The 24,960-nt window shown below is 41.2% G+C and overlaps 2 protein-coding genes and 1 long non-coding RNA gene across 8 annotated transcripts; all 3 read left to right on the top strand.

Annotated features, from left to right (window-relative positions):
- The first annotated feature begins 5,759 nt into the window (after positions 1-5,759).
- Positions 5,760-14,652, top strand: LOC109201953 (puff II/9-2 protein-like). The gene is made up of 2 exons (XM_019358026.2): positions 5,760-6,259; positions 13,188-14,652. The coding sequence occupies exon 2, from the start codon at positions 13,191-13,193 to the stop codon at positions 14,085-14,087; it is 897 nt and encodes a 298-aa protein (XP_019213571.1). The 5' UTR covers positions 5,760-6,259; positions 13,188-13,190; the 3' UTR covers positions 14,088-14,652.
- On the top strand, positions 5,781-12,443 carry LOC109201954 (zinc finger protein 609). Of its 5 annotated transcripts, XR_003219837.1 has the most exons (7): positions 6,258-8,515; positions 8,591-8,890; positions 9,000-9,277; positions 10,499-10,800; positions 11,555-11,780; positions 11,890-12,009; positions 12,117-12,443. XR_003219837.1 is itself a non-coding variant. In XM_025906615.1 (5 exons), exons 2-5 carry the CDS (start codon positions 8,876-8,878, stop codon positions 11,629-11,631), a joined length of 672 nt encoding a protein of 223 aa, XP_025762400.1. In that variant the 5' UTR covers positions 5,781-5,840; positions 8,591-8,875; the 3' UTR covers positions 11,632-12,443. The 5 variants fall into 5 exon arrangements, 2 of the variants coding, with proteins under 2 accessions (XP_025762400.1, XP_019213572.1); XR_003219836.1 differs by having other exon boundaries at positions 11,890-12,443; XR_003219835.1 differs by having other exon boundaries at positions 11,555-12,009.
- A 1,111-nt stretch (positions 14,653-15,763) lies between the features above and the next one.
- Positions 15,764-21,998, top strand: LOC109201955 (uncharacterized). 2 transcript variants are annotated; one of them, XR_003219839.1, is made up of 3 exons: positions 15,764-15,795; positions 15,953-16,262; positions 19,909-21,998. It is a non-coding gene; the product is annotated as an uncharacterized LOC109201955 (long non-coding RNA). The 2 variants fall into 2 exon arrangements; XR_002061902.1 differs by lacking the exons at positions 15,764-15,795; positions 15,953-16,262 and adding an exon at positions 19,246-19,282.
- The last annotated feature ends 2,962 nt before the right edge of the window (positions 21,999-24,960 follow it).

The following is a 24,960-nucleotide window of genomic DNA, read 5'->3' as shown; positions in this document are numbered from 1 at the left end:
GAAGCATTTTTTGAAAAATGTATTGATAGCAATGTTGACTATTATCACAGGGGGAAAAAAAACAACTACACGTAAAATAATTACACCACGACACTTTCTAAATGGAGGGACAGTAACTGCGTGTGTATATGTAAGCGTGTAAAAACTGCAGATAGTCAGATTAACAGTAACAGTATTTTGTCTCTATCCTCGATTGTAGAAATTTATCTCATGTAAACAATAACGTGGGGCACAGTGTGACGTCAAAAAAGGCGCACACCTTTGACGCTGCGTTTTCTCCATTTTCCTCGTCCACACGTAAACGCAAAAACTGAGTTTTTGACAACCTCCAACCTGGCGGGAGTTTAAAATAAAAGACAGCTATTAAGGTGCAATTCTGAGTTGTAAGCAGTTCCTTAGCACCTGGTGGATGAGGGAACAAGGTTCGTAACAAAGTTTGTCCTGTTAATATGTACTTTGCTGTTTTACGGAATACTCCACAAACAATCTTATATTAGGTGGAGATTTCAATATGGTTTATGATGAATGGCTTGATAGATCACCCTCTAAATTCCATTCCCATCATATAAATTCATTTTTACACAACTTCTGTCTAAATCTCAACCTAATAGATCCTTGGAGATTAGCAAACCCACTTGTTCAGTCCTTTTCGTGGTTCAAGCCTGATGGTTCGGCTAAGTCGCGTATCGACTTCTGGCTAATCTCAGACAGCTTAATGCAGAATAGTGTAGATGTGGGTGTCTCAGCTGCGCCTTTAACCGACCACTGTGTGATACATTTCAGTGTCACTCCTCAACTTAAAAACTCTTATAATAAAGGTTACTGGAAGTTTAACTCATCCCTGCTTACCAATGAAAATTTTAGTAACGAAATACTTCGACAACTGAACTTATTTCAACTAATGAAAACATAAGTTCTTACACAGAAAAATGGGAATTCTTTAAGTTTAAAGTACGTCAAATCTCAATTAAACACAGTAAAATAATAGCTCATCAGAACAAGCAAAAAGAAACTGAAATTATCAGAGAACTTAATCACATCTGCTCGAAACCCTTTTTTAATGATAATGACAAACAACGTAGAAGTATTCTACAGTCTTCTTTAGACGATATTTGTACTAAAAAGGCCAAAGGAGCATATCTGAGATCCCGAGCCAAGTGGATCGAGGATGGCGAAAAAAGTACAGCATATTTCTGTAGATTAGAAAAGATAAGACAAGAGAGAAATGCTATAAATAGTCTACAAATTGATAGTCAGCTATGCACTGACCCTCAATTAATATCTAAAGAAATCTTTACCTTTTACAGTAATTTGTACTCCTCTTCATACTCTAGACCATTGGCTGAGACATTTTTTCAATCTATCAAACACCTGATTCCTAAAATTGATGAAAATTTTAAAAAGACCTGTGAGGGCAAAATTACCATTGAAGAGTTAGATAGAGCATTAAGTGCTTTACCCAAAGATAAAGCACCAGGTTGTGATGGTTTGACCAGCAACTTTTACAAACATTTTTGGGTTCATATTAGAACCCTTGTGTTTGGTATGCTTACAGAAATTTTAGAAAATGGGTCTCTCACACACACTATGAAACAAGGGGTAATTACACTCATACCAAAACCTGGGAAAGATCCGACTCTTCTTGATAATTTAAGACCAATTACTCTATTAAATAATGATTATAAACTTCTAACACATATTTTTGCAAACAGGTTAAAATCGGGCATAACTCAAATTATTTCTGACACTCAGTCTGGATTTATAAAAGGCCGCTCAATCCATAATAATATCCGCCTTATTTTGGACTTGATTGACTATAACTACCTAATTGAAAACCAAGGTTTTGTCCTTTTTTTAGATTTTTACAAAGCCTTCGACATGATAGAGCATGAATTTATGTTTCAAGCCCTTGATTTGTTCGGTTTTGGGGGTAACTTCATTAATTTAATCAAATTACTGTATAGAGATACTAACAGTTCAGTGTGTCTTCCACGTGGCACCTCACAAAGATTTAGGATTTGCAGAGGAATAAAACAAGGATGTCCAATCTCGCCATTGTTGTTTATCGCAGCAACAGAAATGCTTTCCATACTGATTAAAAATGCTGAGTTTGGTAAGATATCTATCCTGGGTAAAGAGCTCTCTATCAGCCAGTTAGCCGATGATACAACTATTTTCCTAAATAACCTGAATGAAATCCCCAAAATCCTGCAGATTATTGAAACTTTCTCGAAAGCTTCAGGGTTAAAGCTGAATTTAAACAAATGTGAGATCTTACCCTTAAAGGATTGTACTATTTCTAACACTTTTAATATTCCTGTCAAATCCACTGTCAAATATTTGGGTGTGTATATAACCAAGAATAAGAATGATTTAGATAACCTTAATATTTGGGAGAAAATTCAAATCTGTAGAACTCATTTAAATAACTGGGCTCAGAGAGACTTATCGATTCTAGGTAGAATTTTTCTCACCAAAATGGAAAGTATCTCCAGGCTAGTATACCCTGCATATGCGGTAGGAGTGCCTAAATCAGCAATCAAAGCTATTAACCAGCTAAACTTTGATTTTATATGGAAACGCAAAACCCACTATATTAGGCAAGGTAATTTAGTCAAACGTTTTGAAGATGGAGGTTTGCAAGCTATTGAATTTGACAGCTTAAACGGCACCCTAAAAATAAATTGGCTTAGGTCATTTTTAAGAAGTCAAAATAGCCTTTGGTTTCACATTCCAAGCAAAATATTCTCAGATCTAGGCGGAATTAATCTTTTACTTAGATGTGACTTTGACATAAGAAAACTCCCCATAAAGCTCTCTTCCTTTCACCAGCAAGTTTTATTATACTGGAAATTAATATACAAACATAACTATAGCCCACACAACACTCCCATATGGAACTGTCGTTACATAAAAGTTGGAAACAAATCAATCTTTATGGAAAAATGGTACGATAAGGGCATCTGGTCAGTGATGCACTTGTTAAATGATAGAGGTAAAATTTTATTAGAAGATTTTACCGCCAATTATGATCTGCAAATAAATAACAAAGAATTTCAAAAAATTACTAAGGCTATCCCTCAAAACATTCTATGTACAGCATATAATCTTTTTCAAAACCCTGACTATAGATCCCCTGATCTCCCTGAACTGTTGGTAAATGGGCATAACATAACAGCTAACAGTCTAAAATACTCCCAAATTAGGGAATTATTTACTAATGTTTTTTTCCCTTATAGATCCAATCCAAATTCCATCTCACATCTGTTCTCCGGTGATCAAAAGAAAGAGATCAGAAAAAATTACCTAAAACTTCCCATTCCTCCCAAAGCTAAGGAGGTCCACTACAAAATCCTCTCTGGTGTTTACCCTTCCAAAGAATTTCTCAGACGTCGCTTCGCTATTGATGATAATTGTTGCTCTTTTTGTAATGGGGATATTGAATCAACAGAACATTTATTTTATGATTGTATATTCTGTAAAGCCCTGTGGAACGATGTGCACTACTGGCTCTTCCCTAAGATCCCAAACTTACTTGAATTTTCTAAAAATGATATTATGTTTGGTTCTCTAAGAAAAGAAAAGAAGCTTGAAAATGTTTTAAATGTAATAATTATTATGGGCAAATTCTTCATTCACAAATGTCATTTTCTGAAAACAAAGCCGTCTTTTTTTACTTTTCACAAAGAACTCTGCCTCTTTTTCTCATCTGTTAAATTTATGGACAAAAAACAAGCTCTGGATTTGAATCATATGATTGTTGAACTAGATCTGTTAGAAAACCCCTAAGGTATAACTTATTTTATGTTTTTTAATTATCTGTCTTTTTGTTTATTTGTTTGCTTATTTGTTTACTTTGATTCTGTTTGGGGTTTGTTTTTATTTTATTTATTTATTTGTTGTTGTTTGTACTTCCTGTTCATTATCCTTCTTCTATATGTTGGAATTCAGCCTGTTCTGTTACTATCTCATGTTGGAAACACTGAATCTTTGTAGAGATTGCCATAATTGTTGTACATTATATTTTGTGCAAATAAAAAAAAAAAAAGTTAAAAACAAAAAAAAACTTTCGACCAAAACAGGCGCAGCTTGATGACATCATCAACATGCGCTATCGCGATAGAGCGATATAGTCAAAATCTCTATCGTTGGCCAAATCTATATCGTTTCTATCGTATATCGTTTATATCGCCCACCCCTAGCCCTGAGTACTTTCTCCCACACTGAAAACACTGGAATGATCAAATTATTTGAACATTACCTAATAAGACTGATTCAGGACAGACAATTAGTTCTTTTAAACTTTTCTAGCAGTCCTTCACAAACAGGGAACAGTCTGTCTATTCTCTCCATCTGTCAGCTGCTGCTGGCTCTTCCTCCTCCTCTTCCTCACACACTGCTGAGTTTGTCCTGGTGGATCATCAGGGGTGCAAAGCCTCACAGATGATGTGCAGCAGTGGGTCCCTCAGTCTGTCCTCACTCTGGACACTTGCAGTTGCCACACATGGAAATCAAATGTGTGATAAGCTGCAGGATTCAAACACAAGTGTAACTTATAAATACATGTTCATACTTTTATTCCACAATCAGAGAGAAAGAAAGAGAGAGAGAGTGCAGGACAGACAGACAGGTGACAGTCTCAGGTGTATACACTGCTACAAAACAGCACAAGAGAAGGAGGATTTAGTGTTTGTGTTATTACGAGTGCTAAACAAGAAGAGTTCCCAGATGGTACAGTGGACACATGTGTGACTGCTGTGATTAAAGCATCTTTCTTTCAGCTTAACGAGTGAACCGTCAGCTCGTTCAAACACACGTTAAAGTCCGTTTGGCTCGACACCACCGAACAGAGGCAGCAATATAACATGGCTAACATTAACAGTGCAGTGAATCCTGCTTGTGCCGTGATATTCAGGACTGCAAACCGAGCAGCATTCACTGACTTTCAGCTTGTTGTGTTTGTGGATATATGACTGACTTTAATTACGCATAAAATCATCACATTCTCTGTAAGATAAGGTCGACTATATATGCATATATATTGTAACGATGGTTAAATGTTATTTTACAGTGACATGTTGGTTATCTCTGCACACTGTTGTTATTTCTTTAAGATACATGTTTGGTTGTGCTGCAGGAAAAAGGGAGTTAATGTGTGCAGGAAGGGGAGGGGGGTTTCAAGTACCCTTGTTGTTGTGTGTGACTGTGCGGGGCTGAAGTGAGGTGTTGTACGAGAGCACTCTCCCCGGAGTTAACGGCCCGTTTGCCTGTGTCACTAAATAAACGGACAAACTGAGGCCAAAACGTCTGGTTCTTGAGAACGTTACAATATATTTAGAAGTAGAGGCTTTAAAACCAAGTTAACGCTGAAAGTGCAAACATCACTAATGTCACACAACTTTGTCAACATGTGGCCAACAGTAATGTTTTAATGTTCTTCGTTATTAAACATTCGCACATAAATAAGTGACATCATATTCAGTACTTACTTTTGACACTTCACTCGCGGGTCCCTTCTGCCGTATTTTGCGGCAAAATTATCCACACCCACCGCCGCGCTATGAATTGTGGGATATATGGGACCACGAAGCGTGCACCGGACCACGCTTGATATTTGGGGAAATCGACGGCGCATTTGGAGTATGCATTTGAAGTACACTTGGAATTGGGACAGCCGTCGTCGCGTGGCGGTGACGTAATCGCACTTAAAATGTGTACTTCAAGCGTGCAGACCCTGAATTGGGACACAGCCACCGCCACAGCCTTAAAATTCAGGGAAATGAAGGACGCATTTGAGGGCCGCATTTCGAGCAGACCCTGAATTGGGATACAGGCTACAGGTAAGCTGGGTTCCAAATAATACATATACGATAGACAACAGTATCAATCGATCATAAACGTAAAAGCTAGAGAGCCAATTCACGAGCTTAAGGGTTGATAATGGTGAATCACCACCAGGTGTTGCAAAATTCACCTTTGTTAGAGAGAAGTCACCTTTGTTAGATAGCGAAGTATTTAAAAATAAATTTCATTTCATTATGTATGATCTGAGCATGCGCAGAATGATCTACAGCGCTCTTTGATCTTCTCAAAGGACCATTGTGACGTCACGGGCGACGTCACGTTCTCTGCTAAACCGAGTCCTTAAATAGGGGAGCTCCTTTAACAGTTTACATTGGAGCATTTTCAGAAACAGCCAGTTGTTTTAGACAAAGCTAATACGTATTTAACCTGTGACACCGTGCTTTAAACCTTTAAAATAATGTCACTGGAATCATTAAATAACTTACCTTCTGGAAGGAATAATGCATTGGAATCACTCAGGCTGCGGGCTCAGGCTAATGACATGAGACTGTCTCACCTTCAGGAACTCGTAAGGCTAAGTTCTGAGCCCGAGAGTACAAGTACTACTGAGCTGTCTACTGAGCTGTCTGCCGTTACAAGGGACAGAGATAAAATCAGAGAAGAGTATGAGGACAGTAAGAGAGCTCACGGGGAAGAGATCAAAAAAATGTGTGAAAAAAACACAGAACTCAGAACAGGGTACGAAAATATTACAAAAGAACACGCAGAACTCACAACAAGGTACGAAAATATAAAAAGAAAAAACGCAGAACTCAGAAGAGGGTACAAAAATATTACAAAAGAAAACACAGAACTCAGGGAAGAAAACGCAGAACTCAGAAGAGGGTACGAAAATATTACAAAAAAAACCGCAGAACTCGGGGAACAAAATGCAGAACTCAGAAGAGCGTACGAAAATATTACAAAAGAAAACGCAGAACTCAGGGAAGAAAATGCAAAACTCAGAAGAGGGTACGAAAATATTACAAAAGAAAACGCAGAACTCAGGGAAGACAACGCAGAACTCAGAAGAGGGTACGAAAATATTACAAAAGAAATCACAGAACTCAGGAAAACTGTGGAAAATCATCAGCGCCTAGTGGAAGAAGCGCAGTGTATAATAAATAGAAATGCTCCTGAACCTGAGGAGGCTGAGACCCATGGTTCGTGGTGTCATGGTGCCAAACACCTGCTTAAAGTAGGTCTTGCCACAGCGGCCATTGTTGTTCCTGCAGCTTGCTGGGCCATCTCAAAGCTTTTTGGCTGAAGTGAATGTCCCGCTCTGTGGGATCATGATTCCAAAGAGCGGGGATCGCTACACATCCACAATTACAGTAGGGCTGTAATTGTGGATGTGGACCAGTTACCCTTTAAAAACAGTAATGATGTTTTCCAGCCACATCCTGGCGTTGTTCCCGCTGGTGCAGGGTCCGCTCTTTGCGAAGGTTTCTCCATTTGGTTCTGTCCAAGGCGTCCTCAGGTGATGCGTTGACAGTCTTAATGTCTTCCTTGATTTTGTCCATCCACCGTTTCTTCGGTCTGCCTCGAGGCCGGCGTCCTTCTGGGTCGATCCTCATAGCCGTTTTTGCTACAGAGTTCTCGTGTCCATACCACCTCAGGTGGGACTCGAGCATCTTTTGGACTCGAGCCACAGCCCACCAACCTGTCATAAATACGCTGTGCTCTCCTTTATGTTTGATTTTATTTTGCCCCTCACCCCCCAACCCCCAACCAGTCATGGCAGAAGACCGCCCCTCCCTGAGCCTGGTTCTGCCAGAGGTTTCTTCCTGTTAAAAGGGAGTTTTTCCTCTCCACCGTTGCCAGAGTGCTTGCTCATAGGGGATCATTTGATTGTTGGGGTTGAATTTTTGGGTTTCATTTAAATGGCTTGAACTGAAAAACCTAAAAATTCAGGTGAGGGTTTTACATAGTGGAGAGCACTACATTTGTTAACTGCACTTTTTTTATTGTAGTTTTTGCAGTGCTTCCTACTACAAAAACTACAGATAAAAACCTTGCAGTTAGCAGCAAATCAAAATAAAGTTTTTATTTCAAATATATTTCATTATATTTTCTGTCATCATTTTATTATAGATTAAGTGCGGGGAAAGTGAGTTTCAAGTACCGTAGCGATGCTAATGCACGTTCTCAGTTGTGTGTTCTCTATATGTCTTGTTGAAGTAAGACAGGATGCAAAGGCTGTAACTGATCCTTGCATAGCCACTCATGTGCTGTATATGAATAGTTATTTGCTATTCATGGGCTGTGAGTTACAGTACATTGTATTTCTTGATGCAAGTGATATGTATGTGTAACCGGAACAAAGGCTGAGGCAACCTGGTCACTGCGAGCCAATGTTATCTATATGTATGATGGTTAATGTATATTCGCCAAGGTTATTCCTGTACTTTTTTTTTTTTTATTCCTGTACTTTTGACAATGCGCTGACAGCTGTTATGCCACACGTTACAAAGAATTGCTGGTTCTTATCAGAGGCGATTAATGACTTGTTCCCCTGTTGATGTGCAGAATAAATCCTGCAGTTGAATTGTAAACAAGTTAATGATCTGTGCCTCTTTATTTCAATATACAGCTGCGGGATCTAGGATTGCACCCCTCCCAGGCACCTGTCACACCAGGGGGGCAACACATACTCTGTCTCTTTTCATATGTGTGTGTGTATGTTTCATAAAACAACATTTTAATGTTAATGGCCAATCCTTAATATGTTTAAACGGCTCCTCAGAATCTCAGCAGAGCCGGCTCGCCAGCATCAAAGCCGAAGCCGACAAGGTGTACAGCTTCTCTGACAACACACCCAGCCCGTCCATCGGCGTGGCCAGCAGGATGGAGGCTGGCCTGGCGCCCACGCTCCACACGCTCACGCTCCTCGTGAGGGCGTCAAGAAGACGCTGTTTCCCCCTCAGGCGTCCAATAAAGATTCGCCGCACTACCCCAGCTACGACGCCTACTACTCCCCACCTACGCCAACAGGGTGGAGTCGGGCCGAGCGGCGAGTGTCGAAGCCGCCATGTGGTACAGACAGGTAAAGGTGTCCAGTCTCCTCCCTCTGTCACGGCTCTTTCTGCCTCGCTTGTGTTTTAAGATTGATTGAGGTTAATTTGATGCTGACTTAGGTTTCTCCCCCTCTGCAGGAGCCCAACTCGCGTCTGTGGTCCTCCGTCTACCCCAGCAAATACTCGGAGGCTCCGAAACCGCAGGAGGACGACAGGTGGAAGGAGGAGCGGGACAGGAAGGTGAAGGAAGAGAGGCTGTGGCCCAAGGAGAGCCTCCAGAAAGATGAGTCGGCAAAGGAGGCTCGGAGGGCAGGACACAGCTGGCCTCCGAGGAGCTCCACGGGGGCGGGAAGGAGGCGCGCCGAGCCACCCCGGGTACAGAGGCATGCCCTCGGTCATGATGCAGAATTACCCAGGTGAGAAACTCAAACACGACATAAAGCAGGCGCATGCTGCACCAAAGAGAGCATGAGGGCGGCGAGGACTGGAGAGTGAAAACCAGGGAGGAGCGCGAGTGTTTTGGTTTGACCGAAATGTAAAAAGTCATGTTTCTTTGTGGTTTCTGAGGGACGAGCGAATGCCAGCTGTTGGTTTTGGTTTCTGTTTAGGCTCGCCGGTACCAAACCTGTCAACTGTTCACGGTGATAAGACTTCAGGAAGCCACAGTTCAATGTGCAACTTCCTCTAAAAACCACCAATTTTCACTTTTTTCCACATTTCTGTGTAAACAAATCAGATCAGGCTGTTTTAGACCAGCAGACGCTTAAAATTTACTTCTGTTCATTTTCATTCACATTATTAATATAAAATTAGACGAATGCAGCGCACGGCCCCAGATGATCAGACTTTCACTGGCCCCCGAAAGAAGCGTGAAGCTTTAAAAACGCTGTAGAGGAGTTGATGCTGAAAGCTCAACCGAATTCTGACAGGTTTAAAGATCTTTAAGCTATCTCACCACTGCATGTTTAATCCTGGCTACGGTGGCCACTGTGGGACAAACATCCAAGTCAACAAAGACGCATCAAAGTCAGTGTTACTGTAGCCTGTTGTAGGCTCTTCACCTTGCACTGTAAGTGGCCTTGTGGAAACTGTTGTTGTGATTTGGCGCTATAGTTTGAGGTGAGAAGGAATAGGATGACATTTTATTAAAGTGGCGTTGTCTCTTTCCTTCCTGTTGTTATGTGTTTGGTGAAGGATAAAACACTCTTGTTTCATATCTCAAGTCTGAAGATGCAGGCATGAATTTAAAAGCTCCTCCAAGGCAAACAAACGCCTACGATTTCTCTTCTCCTCTGCCTTTGGCGTCATGCATTTGTGGGCAGTCTCTAGCCACATACATAAAACGTGACTGGGTGGATCCATCTCAGCCATTGTAGTCAAAGCTGGTGGGGGTAACACGGAGCTCCTTTGTATTTTTAGTGGATTTATTCTTAGTTTGTGAGAATTCCTAAGTTTGTTGGAGAACACAGTTACACACAAATCACCACTTTTTGTTGTCTTTTCATTAAATAACCTGAAAAATGGTGTACTGTACCTTTAGAGCTGCTGCCTGAAACTTCACTGCCTCAAGCTGCCGTCACGTCATCATGTCGAACCGTCCGCGGATCCGTGTTGTTTCTTTATGTTGGTCTCTCCAGGCTGCCAGCCAGTTACTACGCTTCCTCATACGGCGGGAAGGTGGTCGCAGGCGAGGACGGCGAGAAGCCCTCCAGGTCAAGTCCGTCTGTGAAGCTGTCCAGTGAGGCCAAAGATCTGGACCTGCTGCAGCTGCACGACAGCCAGTACAAAAGCAAGTCACTGTCCATCCAGGACAGCAAGACGCCGCATGAGCGGGAGCGGGAGAGAAAGGGAGGGCGACCAGCCACGCTCCTCGCCCTCGCAACGCATCAGTCCCATCACCACCTGGGATACCCTCTGTACGACCTGTCCTACCCCTCAGGTGAGCCTCGCCTGCTGCCTTTAGATCCTCTTTAGCTCAGGTGTTCTCAGACTGGAGGACAACCTGCTCAGTTTAGTGACCAGCCACACAGCCATGGTGATTGTTAGATTTGTATTGTGATTGTCATTTATGCTTAGAAATATCTACTTATATATTCTTAGAGTTTTATAATTAGGTGTAGATTGGTAGAGGTTTGATCCTTAATAGTCTGCAAGCTTTGTGTGCATTCCAGAGCTCTCTGACTTTCACACCCACATCCTGGGAGCATGGGAGAGGTCGTACCTTGTTTGATTGTTTTATGGTAGGATAAACGTATCTATATCTGTTTTAGGCTAAGTGCCTTTTGTTTAGATGGACGGCTCTGGGGAGTCTTCCTGGGGTCACAGTTTGACCCCCACACATTATTGTTATTGCTTTTTCTTGCTCCTCTTTTTTAAACACACCAAAAACTTGCAATTAATAAAAAGCAATTATGCGTGAGTAATGCGCAGGTGCTCATCACATCCATGAATATGCTTGGACTTCTGTGCCGCTCCTCTGCACCTGTACTTAAATTCACCTGCCCTGTTTCACGTGTCTCCACCTACTGGTCAGATCATTGAATCTCAGTATAAAAAAAAACAGTGTTACTGAACAAGACGTCAGCCTCCTCTTCATCATCATCATCACCTTCTTCTTCTGTTGTTGTTGTTTTAATTTCAAACCATTCCCTGGTAAAATCTTATGACCCGTGATCTCCTCTCACTTTCTACAGGCACACTTGATTGGCCAGCCTCTATGCCTCTCAGTCATGTGACTGGATCAAGTGAAGAAGCGTTTTTGTTTCCGTGACATCAGTTCATGGTGTTCTGTGTATGTTTGACATCTCTGCCTGGACGTCCAGCCGACTGCTCTGACCCTTGCTGGACCGGATCCTGGTCCCGTTTGGTTTTGCCGGTTCTGGGCGGTCCCGTTAGCCAACAGGTGCTGCTGGGATGCAGGTGGGCAGAATTCACAGTGACGTACCTGCAGGGACGACTGGGCACTCTGTCATTTTACGGCACTCGGATTGGGTTTTTATGTCCTGCGGTGACGTCTGACCTCTTTTAGAAGGACGGGCTCAGCTCTGGATGACATCACACCATTACCTGGATGCATTTCAGCTTCACGTGAAATAAAGAGAACACTGTGGATGAAGGGGGGCCGGCCTCCTACTCTTCTTTTTGTCTGGTAGGCTGTGCCTCTGTTTTTCTACTGCTGTTGATCTGATATTAAACCTGTAGCTGGTGGAGCAGTGCTCAAGCTCAGTGTCCTCATTTATTCCCTGAAAACACCAGAGAGAAGCTGATGTCGTGAAATGTCTTCAGGTCCTGGGATGATGGAAGGCAGGAGGAATTCGCTCAGATTAAAGGGTTCTTCTTTCAAAACAAAAAGCTTGCAGATTCTGGTTTCATTGTGTAGAATAAAATATTTCCTGGTTTAAAAACATAAAACAAATGGAGAAGTGTGCTTATGGATGTCGATCCATCGATTATTCACTTTATTCGGTAATATGTGGCCTCGTAGAGAACTGACCTGCCTAATGTACTGCAAAGCACATGTACATATATTTCAGGATCACTGTAACCTCAGTGGCTTTAAATAAACTTTATTTTGGAGTTTCATATTTTGATTTTGCACAGTTTTCTTTAGGAAACAACTTTTTCTAGTCATTCACATTTATTTAATGTGCTAAATTAAGTTTTGGGCATGTGTGGCACTATGATATAGATGAATACATGAAAAATGCAGCCCCCCATTTTATTTTGATGCTTCAAGTAACTTTTTCTTTTGGGAAAAACTACTGTTAATGTCTATTTTGCTGTAATATAAGTTCCGCCAGCAGAGGGCGCTCGGTGTCTTACGCATCAGTAGCCCACACCTCGCTAGAAGAAGAGTAGTGCAGAGCTGGCGCACCAGGTAGTTCCTGTTACCTGCTGTTTTTACAGGTAAGCTGGGTTCCAAATAATACATATGTGATAGACAACAGTAGCAATCGAAACGTAAACGTAAAAGCTAGAGAGCCAATTCACGAGTTTAAGGGTTGATAACGGTGAATCACCAGCAGATGTTGGAAAATTCACCTTTGTTAGAGGGAAGTCACCTTTGTTAGATAGCAAAGTATTTAAAAATGAATTTCATTTCATTATGTATGATCTGAGCATGCGCAGAATGATCCACAGCGCTCTTTGATCTTCTCAAAGGACCATTGTGACGTCACGGGCGACGTCATGTTCTCTGCTAAACCGAGTCCTTAAATAGGGGAGCTCCTTTAACAGTTTACATTGGAGCATTTTCAGAAACAGCCAGTTGTTTTAGACAAAGCTAATACGTATTTAACCTGTGACACCGTGCTTTAAACCTTTAAAAAAATGTCACAGGAATCATTAAATAACTTACCTTCTGGAAGCGATAGTGGAGAGGAATCACTAATGCTGCAGTTTGAGGCTAGTGAGATGAGCCTGTCTCACCTTCACAGAGACGTAGTGCTTAAATTTGAGCACAAGCGTAGAATAACTGCAGAACTAAGGGTAGCGCTTGAAAATATTAAGAAAGAAAACGCAGATCTCAGGAAAGAGCTCAAAAATATTAAGAAAGAAAACGCAGATCTCAGGAAAGAGCTTGAAAATAGTAGCAAAGACAACTCAGAAGTCATGGAAGAGCTCGAAAATATTAAGAAAGAAAACACAGATCTCAGGGAAGAGCTCAAAAATATTAAGAAAGAAAACGCAGATCTCAGGAAAGAGCTCGAAAATAGTAGCAAAGACAACTCAGAACTCATGGAAAAGGTCGAAAATATTAAGAAAGAAAACGCAGATCTCAGGGAAGAGCTCAAAAATAGTAGGAAAGAAAACACAGTTCTCAGGGAAGAGTTCGAGAATAGCAGGAAAGACAATGCAGAGCTCAGGGAAAAGGTCGAAAATAGCAGGAAAGACAACGCAGAGCTCAAGGAACAGCTCGAAAATAGCGGGAAAGACAACGCAGAGCTCAAGGAACAGCTCGAAAATAGCGGGAAAGACAACGCAGAGCTCAGGAAAGAGCTCGAAAATAGCAGGAAAGACAACGCAGAGCTCAAGGAAGATCTCGAAAATAGCAGGAAAGACAACGCAGAGCTCAGGGAAGAGCTCGAAAATAGCAGGAAAGCGAATGCAGAACTCATGAAAACTGTGGAAAATAATCAGCGCCTACTTAAAGTAGGTTCAGGTCTTGCCACAGCGGCCATTGTTGTTCCTGCAGCTTGCTGGGCCATCTCAAAGCTTTTTGGCTGAAGGGAATGTCCCGGGGATCATTCAAAGAGCGGGGATCGCTACAATTGTGGATTTAAAGTTACCCTTTAAAAACAGTAATGATGTTTTCCAGCCACAGTCCATCTTCATCCTGGCGTTGTTCCCGCTGGTGCAGGGGACTCGAGCATCTTTTGGACTCGAGCCACAGCCCACCAACCTGTCATAAATACGCTGTGCTCTCCTTTATGTTTGATTTTATTTTGCCCCTCACCCCCCCAACCAGTCATGGCAGAAGACCGCCCCTCCCTGAGCCTGGTTCTGCCAGAGGTTTCTTCCTGTTAAAAGGGAGTTTTTCCTCTCCACCGTTGCCAGAGTGCTTGCTCATAGGGGATCATTTGATTGTTGGGGTTGAATTTTTGGGTTTCATTTAATTGGCTTGAACTGAAAAACCTAAAAATTCAGGTGAGGGTTTTACATAGTGGAGAGCACTACATTTGTTAACTGCACTTTTTTATTGTAGTTTTTGCAGTGCTTCCTACTACAAAAACTACAGATAAAAACCTTGCAGTTAGCAGCAAATCAAAATAAAGTTTTTATTTCAAATATATTTCATTATATTTTCTGTCATCATTTTATTATAGATTAAGTGCAAGAGTTGTTAAGTGTGGATAATTAAATAATAGTTTATTGCAATAGCAAATTGCGCCTTGTTCTCAGATGGACAGCAAGTGGAGAGTGATAGATGAGATGAGGAGATGGGAGGAGGAAGAGAGGCAAAGAGTGATTCACAGGCAGAGCCTAGTTTATTTACCACAGTTTTTTGTTGCCTGGACACTTCTTTGTACACATGGGTCGTATCTTTTGTATGATAATTACTGATAGAGACAGACGTGACTCTGTATTTATATTTCTTGCAGCCTGTTAACACTGTACCTCCTGCCTTTACAAACGGCTCTTCTGTGTTTCTGTCTCATCGTTCTGCAGATGAACATTTGTCGCCCACTGTGATCTCAGCACGTTTTCCTGGTTCTGGAGAGCAGATCGAGCGTTGATCTGAGTCCTGTGATTTCCAGTAGTGATTTATTCCCAAGACAAAATCAAATTGTCCTCTGCTGCCGTGTTGTTGCACAATGAAAACGATGGAGGTGTCAGAAACGGTCCGGCCCTGGTTATTGTCTCAGATATGACGCTAGTCTTATCCTGTCCGCTTCTGTGTGTATATATGTAATATGCATATCCACATAATTATGGATATTATAATTATGATATTTAATAAACACACTGTATTTTAAAGAACATACATTAAGAAACTGATTGTATTAAATTTTTATTTCAAATATATTTCATTATATTTTCTGTCATCATTTTATTATAGATTAAGTGCAAGAGTTGTTAAGTGTGGATAATTAAATAATAGTTTATTGCAATAGCAAATTGCGCCTTGTTCTCAGATGGACAGCAAGTGGAGAGTGATAGATGAGATGAGGAGATGGGAGGAGGAAGAGAGGCAAAGAGTGATTCACAGGCAGAGCCTAGTTTATTTACCACAGTTTTTTGTTGCCTTATGGTTCCAAGCGCTTTCACCAATCTTTGCATTTTGTTATTATCTCATAACACTTGTTTAATCGGCTACCATCTCTCCTATGGAAGTTTTACTGTCTACAGTCCCAGATCAACACAGCCCTGCCCTCCAGCACTATCAGCAGCGGGAGCAGCAGAACCCCTCAACAGCAACATTTTACCCCATCAGGTAAAACATAGGCTATGTTTGCTTTGCCTTATCGCCACCTCACAACACTGATATAGTATGATGCGATCCCATATTAGATTCTTGATGAATGTGTGTTGTTGTTATTCAGCCTGGTTCAATGTGCCCCTTTTTAACTTGAGCACCCACCCCTTTAAAGATCTCTGCATGGCCCTGACCAGGAGGGGATTAAAGAAGAGTGGGGTGAGAGCCAGACTCAAGAGGCAGACACACAAACAACGAGCGCTGCCGTCCATTATCTTTGCTAATGTGCTAATGTGACAAGCTGCAAGCCTGCATCAACCACTTCCATGAGTACAGAACTGCCTCCGTTCTGGCATTTACGGAATCGTGGTTAAACAACAACGACGACAACAGCACGCTACACATTGCTGGCTTTTCACCACCCCTTCATCTGGACATCTTGGCCCTGACAACATCAGCAGTGGAGTCCTGAGGCACTGTGCAGGGTAACTAGGAAGTGTGTTCCGGACTCACTGTTAGGATCCACTGATTTAGTCACTGATCAACCTTCAGTCACGTAGGAGGTCAGAGCTTCATGTTTATGGGATTAATGTGCAGTTTCATTGAATCTGTATTTATCTGTAAACAGGGTTCATACGGGTGCATGAAATATGTGATGTTTGGTGCAGTTTTCCTGTTTTGTGGGGAAGAAAGGCTTTTTAAGTCAACCTAAGATGATTCGTTTTCATTTTCACATGGTCTTAGTGAGGTGATGCAAAGTGAAACATGCTTTCTGTTTGTTTTTTTCGGCCATGTGCTGGGAAAGCTTGAACATGGACCTTGAAAGTGCTTAAAAAGTGCTTGAATTGGAGCCAGAAAAAGGCGTATGAACCCTTGATTGGGAGGGGATGGAGTCTGAAACCATGTGATCACTGTAAGCTCTGTGATTTATTACCTGATGGACCAGCAACACCTTCACTGTGTTTAAATGAGAATGAATCCAGCTTTACTTTAATATAGACGGCACTGTGCAAAAGTCTTGAGCCCTCGTTTCTTTACATTTTGCAGGAGAATTGGAAACGGGTGCAGCGATTCACTGAAACGTGCAAATATTCATTAAAAATACAGAATACGAGGCAAAAATCAAGTCTTTACAGTTGTAACGAGCTTGAACGTGAATGTTTGGTCTGACCTTCATCCTTCAGCTCACTCTGAACTCTCTGAGCAGCTCTCTGTCGTCTCTGTGAGGACCTGCAGGAACACTTCTCCAGACTTCTTGAAGGACATTCAAAGCTCTTCTGCCTTTTCTTGATTATGTTGATGATTCCACACTGTTTATGTCCTGCCGAGCTTTGTGCTCTGGGAATGCCAGACCATGACTGATATTTTGTAGATCAGAATGCGTAGTTGTGAACTGAGTTTTGTAAGGTTGTGTTTAGCATTAAGTGTTGTGGTGCTGATGAAAGTCCTGCTGGCAGAAATGACCTTCAGCCAGAAAGGTTGATGGTCAGGATGAACCTGGACACTTCTTTGTACACATGTGTGTCGTATGTTTTGTATTATAATTACTGATAGAGACAGACGAGACTCTGTACAGTGGAACCCCAACTTATGGAATAAATTCGTTCCAGAGGGTCTTTCGTAAGTCAAAATTTTCGTAAGTCGAAGCACCTTTTTCCATCGCATTTTGAGTGAGGCGATGCTGGCTGAAGACGAAGTTCTTGGTGGAGGAGGACCTCGCTCATATTTTCAATAATTTCTCTCTTTGTTTCCATTGAGAGCACTTTACGCTTCTTCTTTTCACTCGAATCACTTGCAGAAAGTTTTTTCGGCCCCATTATGAATGAACGATAGGCTATTTGCAAACGAAAAGCACACGAAATAGCGCACTGCAACAACAATACGTCTTTCACGTGGAACAGCGAAATGCAAGTACGAAAGCCGAGGGGTTATCACATGATTCGGAAGGCATTCTGGGCTCAGCCAGCGGATTTCGTTACGCGGGCATTTTGCTGTACCACGGGCAGAAATATTGCCGTGAAGTGCCTTCGTAACTTGAATTTTTCGTTAAATGGGGTCTTCGTTAGCTGGGGTTCGACTGTATTTATATTTCTTGCAGCCTGTTAACACTGTACCTCCTGCAAAAATATCTGCTGGAGTTTATGCTGCACTAAAACCTCTATGACATAGTTGCACTCACTGCTAAAAGGAAAGCCAGAGGAGCAGACACATCCCAGCAAAACACTGACGCAGTTTTTACACATTAAATGGAAGTGATATAAGATACAGTCCTGATTAAAAGGTTTAAGACCACTTGAAAACTGGCAAAAATCATATTTTGCAGGGTTGGATCTTAACAAATGTTGTTACTAAGAAAATTTTTTATTCTCAAATGCAGACATTTCAAAGCTAAATGACATGATTTTGAAAATGAGAAGTGATATTAAGTATATTCATTGTTAATCACAGAATCATAATTCATATATGATTTTATTGATAGTTAATTATGTTTAACTGCTCAGCACTGATCAGAATATAACCAGGAATAAGTTTAACCTGTGTGATAGATCAGAAAATGTAATATAGACGGGCTTCACACAGAGTCTGTCCTTAGTGTGTGTGCGTGTGTGTGTGTGTGTGGCAGCTAGTGCTGGGCGATATGGAAAAAATATTTATCACGATATGAATTATTTTATATCACGATAACGATATATATCACGATATACCACCTGACCTGTGGTCATCTGGAAAGTATGCAGTCTTTAAACAGCGAGTGGAGAGGGTGCAGTCTTTGTTTTGAGTTACTGTAAAGCATGTCGCAAATCCGGGTGCATGTAAAGCAGCACCATGTTGCAAAACAACAAGACAGAGTTTCTTTGTGAAAAATGTCATTTTTTTATACTTTATTTTCTCTTGCATAAAGTTAAGAGTATGTAAAGTGAGAAGACAACATTAATATATTTGCACAGGCTATTTAACCCTTTAAGACCTACCATAGAACCAAGTCCACCAGAGCTTATCTTAAAATTGATTTATTTTGAGTGTCTTCATAGTTTTATTTTTGAGATACACAAATTTTTATATACTACAGGAAAAATGAAAATAAATAAATGCAAATTTGCAAAAACACAGCATGTGCATCAAAATAAACGATTTACAGCAGTGTAATTTGACTTCTAAGCATCCCAGAAACGATACAGAAGAACATAAAGTCAAACATGACTTTTAAAAACACCAACATAGGCTTTGAAGCTTAAAAAACTACATTTTCCGCGAAAATGACATCACTTCCGGTTTCGGACATGTAATGGCGGACATGCGATAGTTCGCGCTGAGTTATATTCCAGTGTAGGAAGTGTTATGAACAGCTGATCGGATCGGCAAAACCTGTTTCTGGAATATTATGTTTTTGTTGCTGCAAGTCTGGAATATTATGTTTTTGTTGCTGGAAGTGCTTTTTATGCAATTTTTGCAAAGCTATGTGTGGAAGGAAACCGTGACCTAGGGCAAGCTAATGGAATAAGATGTAAGTACAACTCCTACCGTTTCATATGCAAAAAAAACCATTATTGCGCTACCTTACGTGGTTACAGTTCTACAGGGATTTAAAAATAGTTAGGGAAAACGGAGTTTGCCTGCTCCGACCGGTTTTAAAGGGTTAATGATATATTTTATGTAATAATTTGTAAAATTCGGGTTAGAAACGATAGAAGACAAATGGCACGATAGAAACTTTTCTATCGTCCACACGATATATATCGTCATATCGCCCAGCACTAGTGGCAGCTCCAATTATAGAGCCAGCATTCCTCACTAGTTTGTCTCCTCTCATTTCTAAAACATGTATCAAACAGACAAATATGCAACAATAAGAAAAAACCTTCTTCCCAGCACTATACACCCACTCTCCTGTTGGCATATTTCTGCTGTTTCCTGTTCACCAGTGGATCAATGGATTCATGTAAATGTTGAAATATGAATCATGGCCATGAGAATAATCTAAATGTACATCCACCACATGGTCAAATATTACTGAACTGGTGGTCCAAATCTCCACAGGATGCCTTTAAGCAGTCAGGATCTGTCTGTGGAATAGTTTCAAGGATCATTTGTTTTGGATCACCTGGAGAGTTTCCCTCCTTTCTCCTGCAGGGGTTTCCTCTCTATCAGCAGTGCTTCCATCTGTGCAGCCCGTCCAGTTTTCCCACCAGAGGAGACATTTCAGGGTTGGTTAATCATTTTTGATCTATTCACACTGCAACACAGCATCTACTATTTTGGGGCTCAGCTCATGGGGTTCCCAGGCAAACGCCAGCCCCAACGTCACAGACCAGGAGCGGTTCTGGGATAGCTCTTCCACGCTGTTATTTCACTTCAGCTGAATGCGATGAACAGATTGTAGGAAATTATGACTAGTAATTCACTTTAACATTAAATGTTGATACAACACAAACTCTCGTCAGAGAGATACATGTTTTAAAGGTGAGCAGCCAAATAATTATTAAAACATTATAAAAACAACACAAAAACAGCTTGTTAGAGTTAGCAGGTAGATTAGCATTTGAGATTTCCATTGAGAACAGCGAGGTTCAATTTTCAGTCCTCTTTTATTCTCATGATACATGTTGTCCAATTGCATCTCACCCTGCAGGATTTTTACAGAAATATTTAATAAAATCTTCTAATTTTCATCATGTTTTTCTGTAATGGTGTCTGGGTGGTTGACCCAGTGTTTTAAGTTTGGACATTTTGTCGGTGTTTAGTTTACCTGTGTCTGTTTCCTGTTTTATTATGATAGTCTTTTGTCCTGTGCTCGTTATGTTGAGTTTACTTCTTGTTTCATTAGTTAGATTTGTTCCAGCCGTGTTTTCACCTGTTTCTCATCGTCTCATTATTTGTTTGTCTCTGCTGATGGTCACGTCATCGTCAATGCCTCGTGCATGCACCCTGTAGATGTTATTAGTTTCATCATTATGAAGGAATTTCCTCAGTCTCAACTCTTCAGTCAGTTTCAGCACTGTTCTCTGAAGGTCCCACCACAGCTTCTCAGTCAGGCTGAGGTCTGGACTGACTGGAGCATTGCACCACTTTGATTCTTTTCTTTTTCAGCCATTCTTTTAGAGATTTGGCACTGTTCTTGGTATCACTGTCATGTGTATGACTGAGTTTGGCCTGAGCTTTAGCTGTGGGGCTGATGGCCTCACATCTGACTCTAGAATACATTTGTATACAGAGGAATTCATGGTTTACTGAGTCACTGCACGGAGCCCAGATCATCATCCCTCCACCACGGTGCTGACAGCTGGTGTGATGTGTTTCGTTTTCTCCTTTATGGACAAACATGCCCACTTTGGTTTTTTCTGTCCAAAGGAACCTGAGCCCTGCTGCAATGTTCATTTAAAGAGAAGAGGCTTCCTCCTGGTAACCCTTCCAAACAAGTCACACTTCTCAGTCTCTTTCTATTTGTACTCTCATGAACTTTAACATTTAACATGAGGCCTGTAGAGTCTGAGAATGAGAATTCTTGGGTTTTTGCAGCTTTTCTGAGCGTTTGGATGGTCTTAGGTTGAATTTGCTGGAACATCCACTCCTGAGATGATTGTAGCATTGTGTTAACACACAACTGAATGCTGCAGACCAGCAAACTGCAAAAACGTCTGCATTTGCAAAGGTTCTCACACCTGCTGTTGGATACACCCATCAAATACAACTGATTTTAATTCCTATGGAAACATTAAGGACAAACTCCGTTTCAGTGGTTCACATAATGAATTAAAAACAGTAACTGGTAGCAGAGGCGGGATTGTTGGAGTTTGACACATCAAAAGTGAATAAACAGATTTTTATACCTGCGTCTGTTCTGCTGTGTCAGACTACGACCCACAAAGTGGAGACCTACGTCTTTCATATGTTCCGGCACTACGGCTTCAGCTGGATGAGAAAGAGCGTCGACTACTTCCTGCTGCAGTCCAACTCAAAGTACATCACCTGGTGGTCGATGGCCCTCAGCCTCCTCATCGTCACCTCTGGGTACCTGCGGCTACTCTTCCTCAAAAGCCTCTTTGTCAGCAATACCGGCACAGAGGGCGAGAAGCCTCGGTGCTGATAGACTCAAACGAAAACCAAAAGAAAAAGAATTTAAAAAATAAAAATGTCTGGATTTGTGTGGAGGAACGGCAGACACGAACGAATTCAAAGCAGTGATGGTTCTTTCTCCTTGAATGAATAAATATTAGAAACAATCATGTTAAGACTTTGTGATGCTTTTCCAAACAGACTCGATCAGTTATCTTAACACGTTTTTTTTCCACAGTATACTGCATTGATACAGTTTGATAACACATAAAAACAATAACATATGTGATGGTGATTTTAAAAATATTGAAACATATTATACTGACAGCTACCAGTACTCTCCAGAAACCATTCATCAGCTGTTTGCAAAATCTACACGTTGGCATAGCAATGGGCGGTTACCGAGGGGTTAATGACCGGTCTCTAGGCCAGCATGACTGGGCAATAGCAGCTAATTACCAAGCACTTACAACAGGTTGGGAATGGTTGGTGGTTAGATGGTTTCCTACAGGTCTCTAGGTCTTTGTGTCACAAGTAGGTTATGGGGCTTCTTTGTTCACATCTGCTCTGTATGACATCATTAAAGTCCAAGAAAAAAAAACTGCAAAATTGAGTGTTTTGAGCAGTCTGAAGCCTGAGCTTTTAGCTTACATACATTAGCATTATTATTAAAAATGTAAAACTAAGAATGTTAAACCATGTTTCACATGAACATCCACCACCAGAACACAAAATATATGATTGGAAAGGCAGAGAAGCAGAACAAGTTCATCTAAAGGCAGATGTTGCTTAAGGAAGTAGACTAGAAGCCAAGTATAATATAACTGTCAGCATGTTTTAAAAATGCAGGGGTGGTTAGTCTTTAAATGTTAACAAAACAAAATGTCAAGGTTGAGGTTTGAAAAACTGTAAAGTCCAGAAATCAGTGGTTAATGTCACTTTGCTGATAAAGTGTGCTGGTAGAAACTGGAATTGTGGTTTCCTGTTAAAATGTTACCAGATCCAGCATTTATATGTGACTTCAGACTTTATACATAATAATGACCCAGACTGAACACTGCAGTTATAATTGATGTGAATTTCAGGAGTGGGACCACACCTCCATACACGCCACTTCCACTCCTCTGTCTATATATGACCCCCCCACCTGCCGGCACTATAACCTGTTCATTATTGTTTCCATGCCACACCCATCTCCCCTTTTCAAGTCTTTCACTTCTCATTAGTATCTGCACAGCCTGGGACCTGCTTCCAGTCTCCTCTGAGGCCTTCCCCAAACCACAGCCTCAATTCAATCTCAAGCCATCTGCCATTATCTACTAGAAATGCTGTCAAAAATAAAATGAGGATGATAGTATTTGGCAGGCATCTGTATTCAATTCAATTCAATTCAATCTTATTTATACAGCGCCAAATCACAACAACTGTCACCTCGAGGCGCTTTATATTGTAAGGTAGACCCTACAATAATAGATACAGAGAAAAACCCAACAATCATATGACCCCCTATGAGCAAGCACTTTGGCGACAGTGGGAAGGAAAAACTCCCTTTTAACAGGAAGAAACCTCCGGCAGAACCAAGGTCAGTGAGGGGCGGCCATCTGCTGGGACCATTTGGGGTGAGAGAAGGAAGACAGGATGAAAGACATGCTGTGGATGAGAGCCAGAGATTAATAACAAGTGTGATTCAGCAGAGGGGTCTATTAACACATGTCGAGTGAGAAAAGTGACTAAAGAGGAAAAAACTCAATGCATCATGGGAATCCCCTGGCAGCCTACGTCTATTGCAGCATAACTAAGGGAGGATTCAGGGTCACCTGGTCCAGCCCTAACTATATGCTTTGGCAAAAAGGAAAGTTTTAAGCCTAATCTTAAAAGTAGAGATAGTGTCTGTCTCCCGAATCCAAACGGGAAGCTGATTCCACAGAAAAGGGGCCTGAAAAGTGAAGGCTCTCCCTCCCATTCTACTTTTAAATACTCTAGGAACAACAAGTAAGCCTGCAGAGCGAGAGCGAAGTGCTCTAATAGGGTGATATGGTACTACAAGGTTATTAAGATAAGATAGATGTTAGTATGCAAATGACCCGCTGTCAGGTTTCACAGTGGCATCTCTGTTGTCATAACCATACCGACTGTACCTGACAGTGAATTATTTTAATGTTCTTCATTGTATTTGTTAGAAACATTTGTCATTTTCCTTTAATTGTGCGATTTTGTTTTGAAACTAGGGCAAGTAATGCTCAGCACTGCCTGTTTTCTTTAGTGACACAAAGCAAGTAAAGCAAGGCTGCATCACGGGTTTTGCTGCATCTTGCCACCTGGACTCAAGTTTGTAAAGAACCCATGCCAAAGTATTGTGGTTAAGTTAAATCCAATTCATTAACTTGCCTTTGAGATGAAGTGCAGCTGCGAAGAAAGTCCTTTCTCCCGTTTGGCTACAGCAGGTAATCTATGGGCTCAAAATGTGGTCATAAATATTTTGTACTTGTAAATCAGTTTTGTACTTGTAAATCAGGATTTGTATGTGTAAAAAGAATTTGTGCGTGCGTAAAAAAGATTTGTATGTGTAAAAAGAATTTGTGCGTGCGTAAAAAAGATTTGTATGTGTAAAAAAGATTTGTGTGTGGACTTAGCCAAAACCCCCCCTGCAAGTTACAAGTACGAATTTTGACCCTATTTTTCTTCCTGTCATCTGATTGGTCAATGTCATGTCAATCACAAATGTAACAATCCAATCGGAGAACAGATGGGTTTGGCTGTCGGAGGGGCACTTTTTTGAACTGCAGGTCCTTGAAGGGAGTAAATGCCCTTTTACATGCCAACCCAGCGTTTTCCTTCATCACCACGAAGGAAAACAGTCTGTGGTCGTCCGACTTTGGTGATTTTTGTGTCACAGGTCTACGTGCTTTATACAGGGACTTCCACAGCCTTTTCAACAGCGCTGCGGACCGCGGGGGGGGGGGGGGGGGGCAGTGTTTTGGAAATGATAGTCTTCATTACAAAGCTTTCTTCGTTATGAATTAGCATACATGTTTTTATTGAACATTTGAAGAACTAGCAAAAAAACCAGAAACTGTTGTAGAGGACATAAAGTCAGAGATAGAAACGACAAGGAGCAGGTGCATCTAG

Source organism: Oreochromis niloticus, linkage group LG4, assembly GCF_001858045.2.
Source record: "Oreochromis niloticus isolate F11D_XX linkage group LG4, O_niloticus_UMD_NMBU, whole genome shotgun sequence".
In the NCBI taxonomy this organism is placed as follows: Eukaryota; Metazoa; Chordata; class Actinopteri; order Cichliformes; family Cichlidae; genus Oreochromis; species Oreochromis niloticus.
The sequence above is the reverse complement of the archived record's forward strand: the minus strand, read 5'-3'. Positions and strand labels throughout refer to the sequence as shown.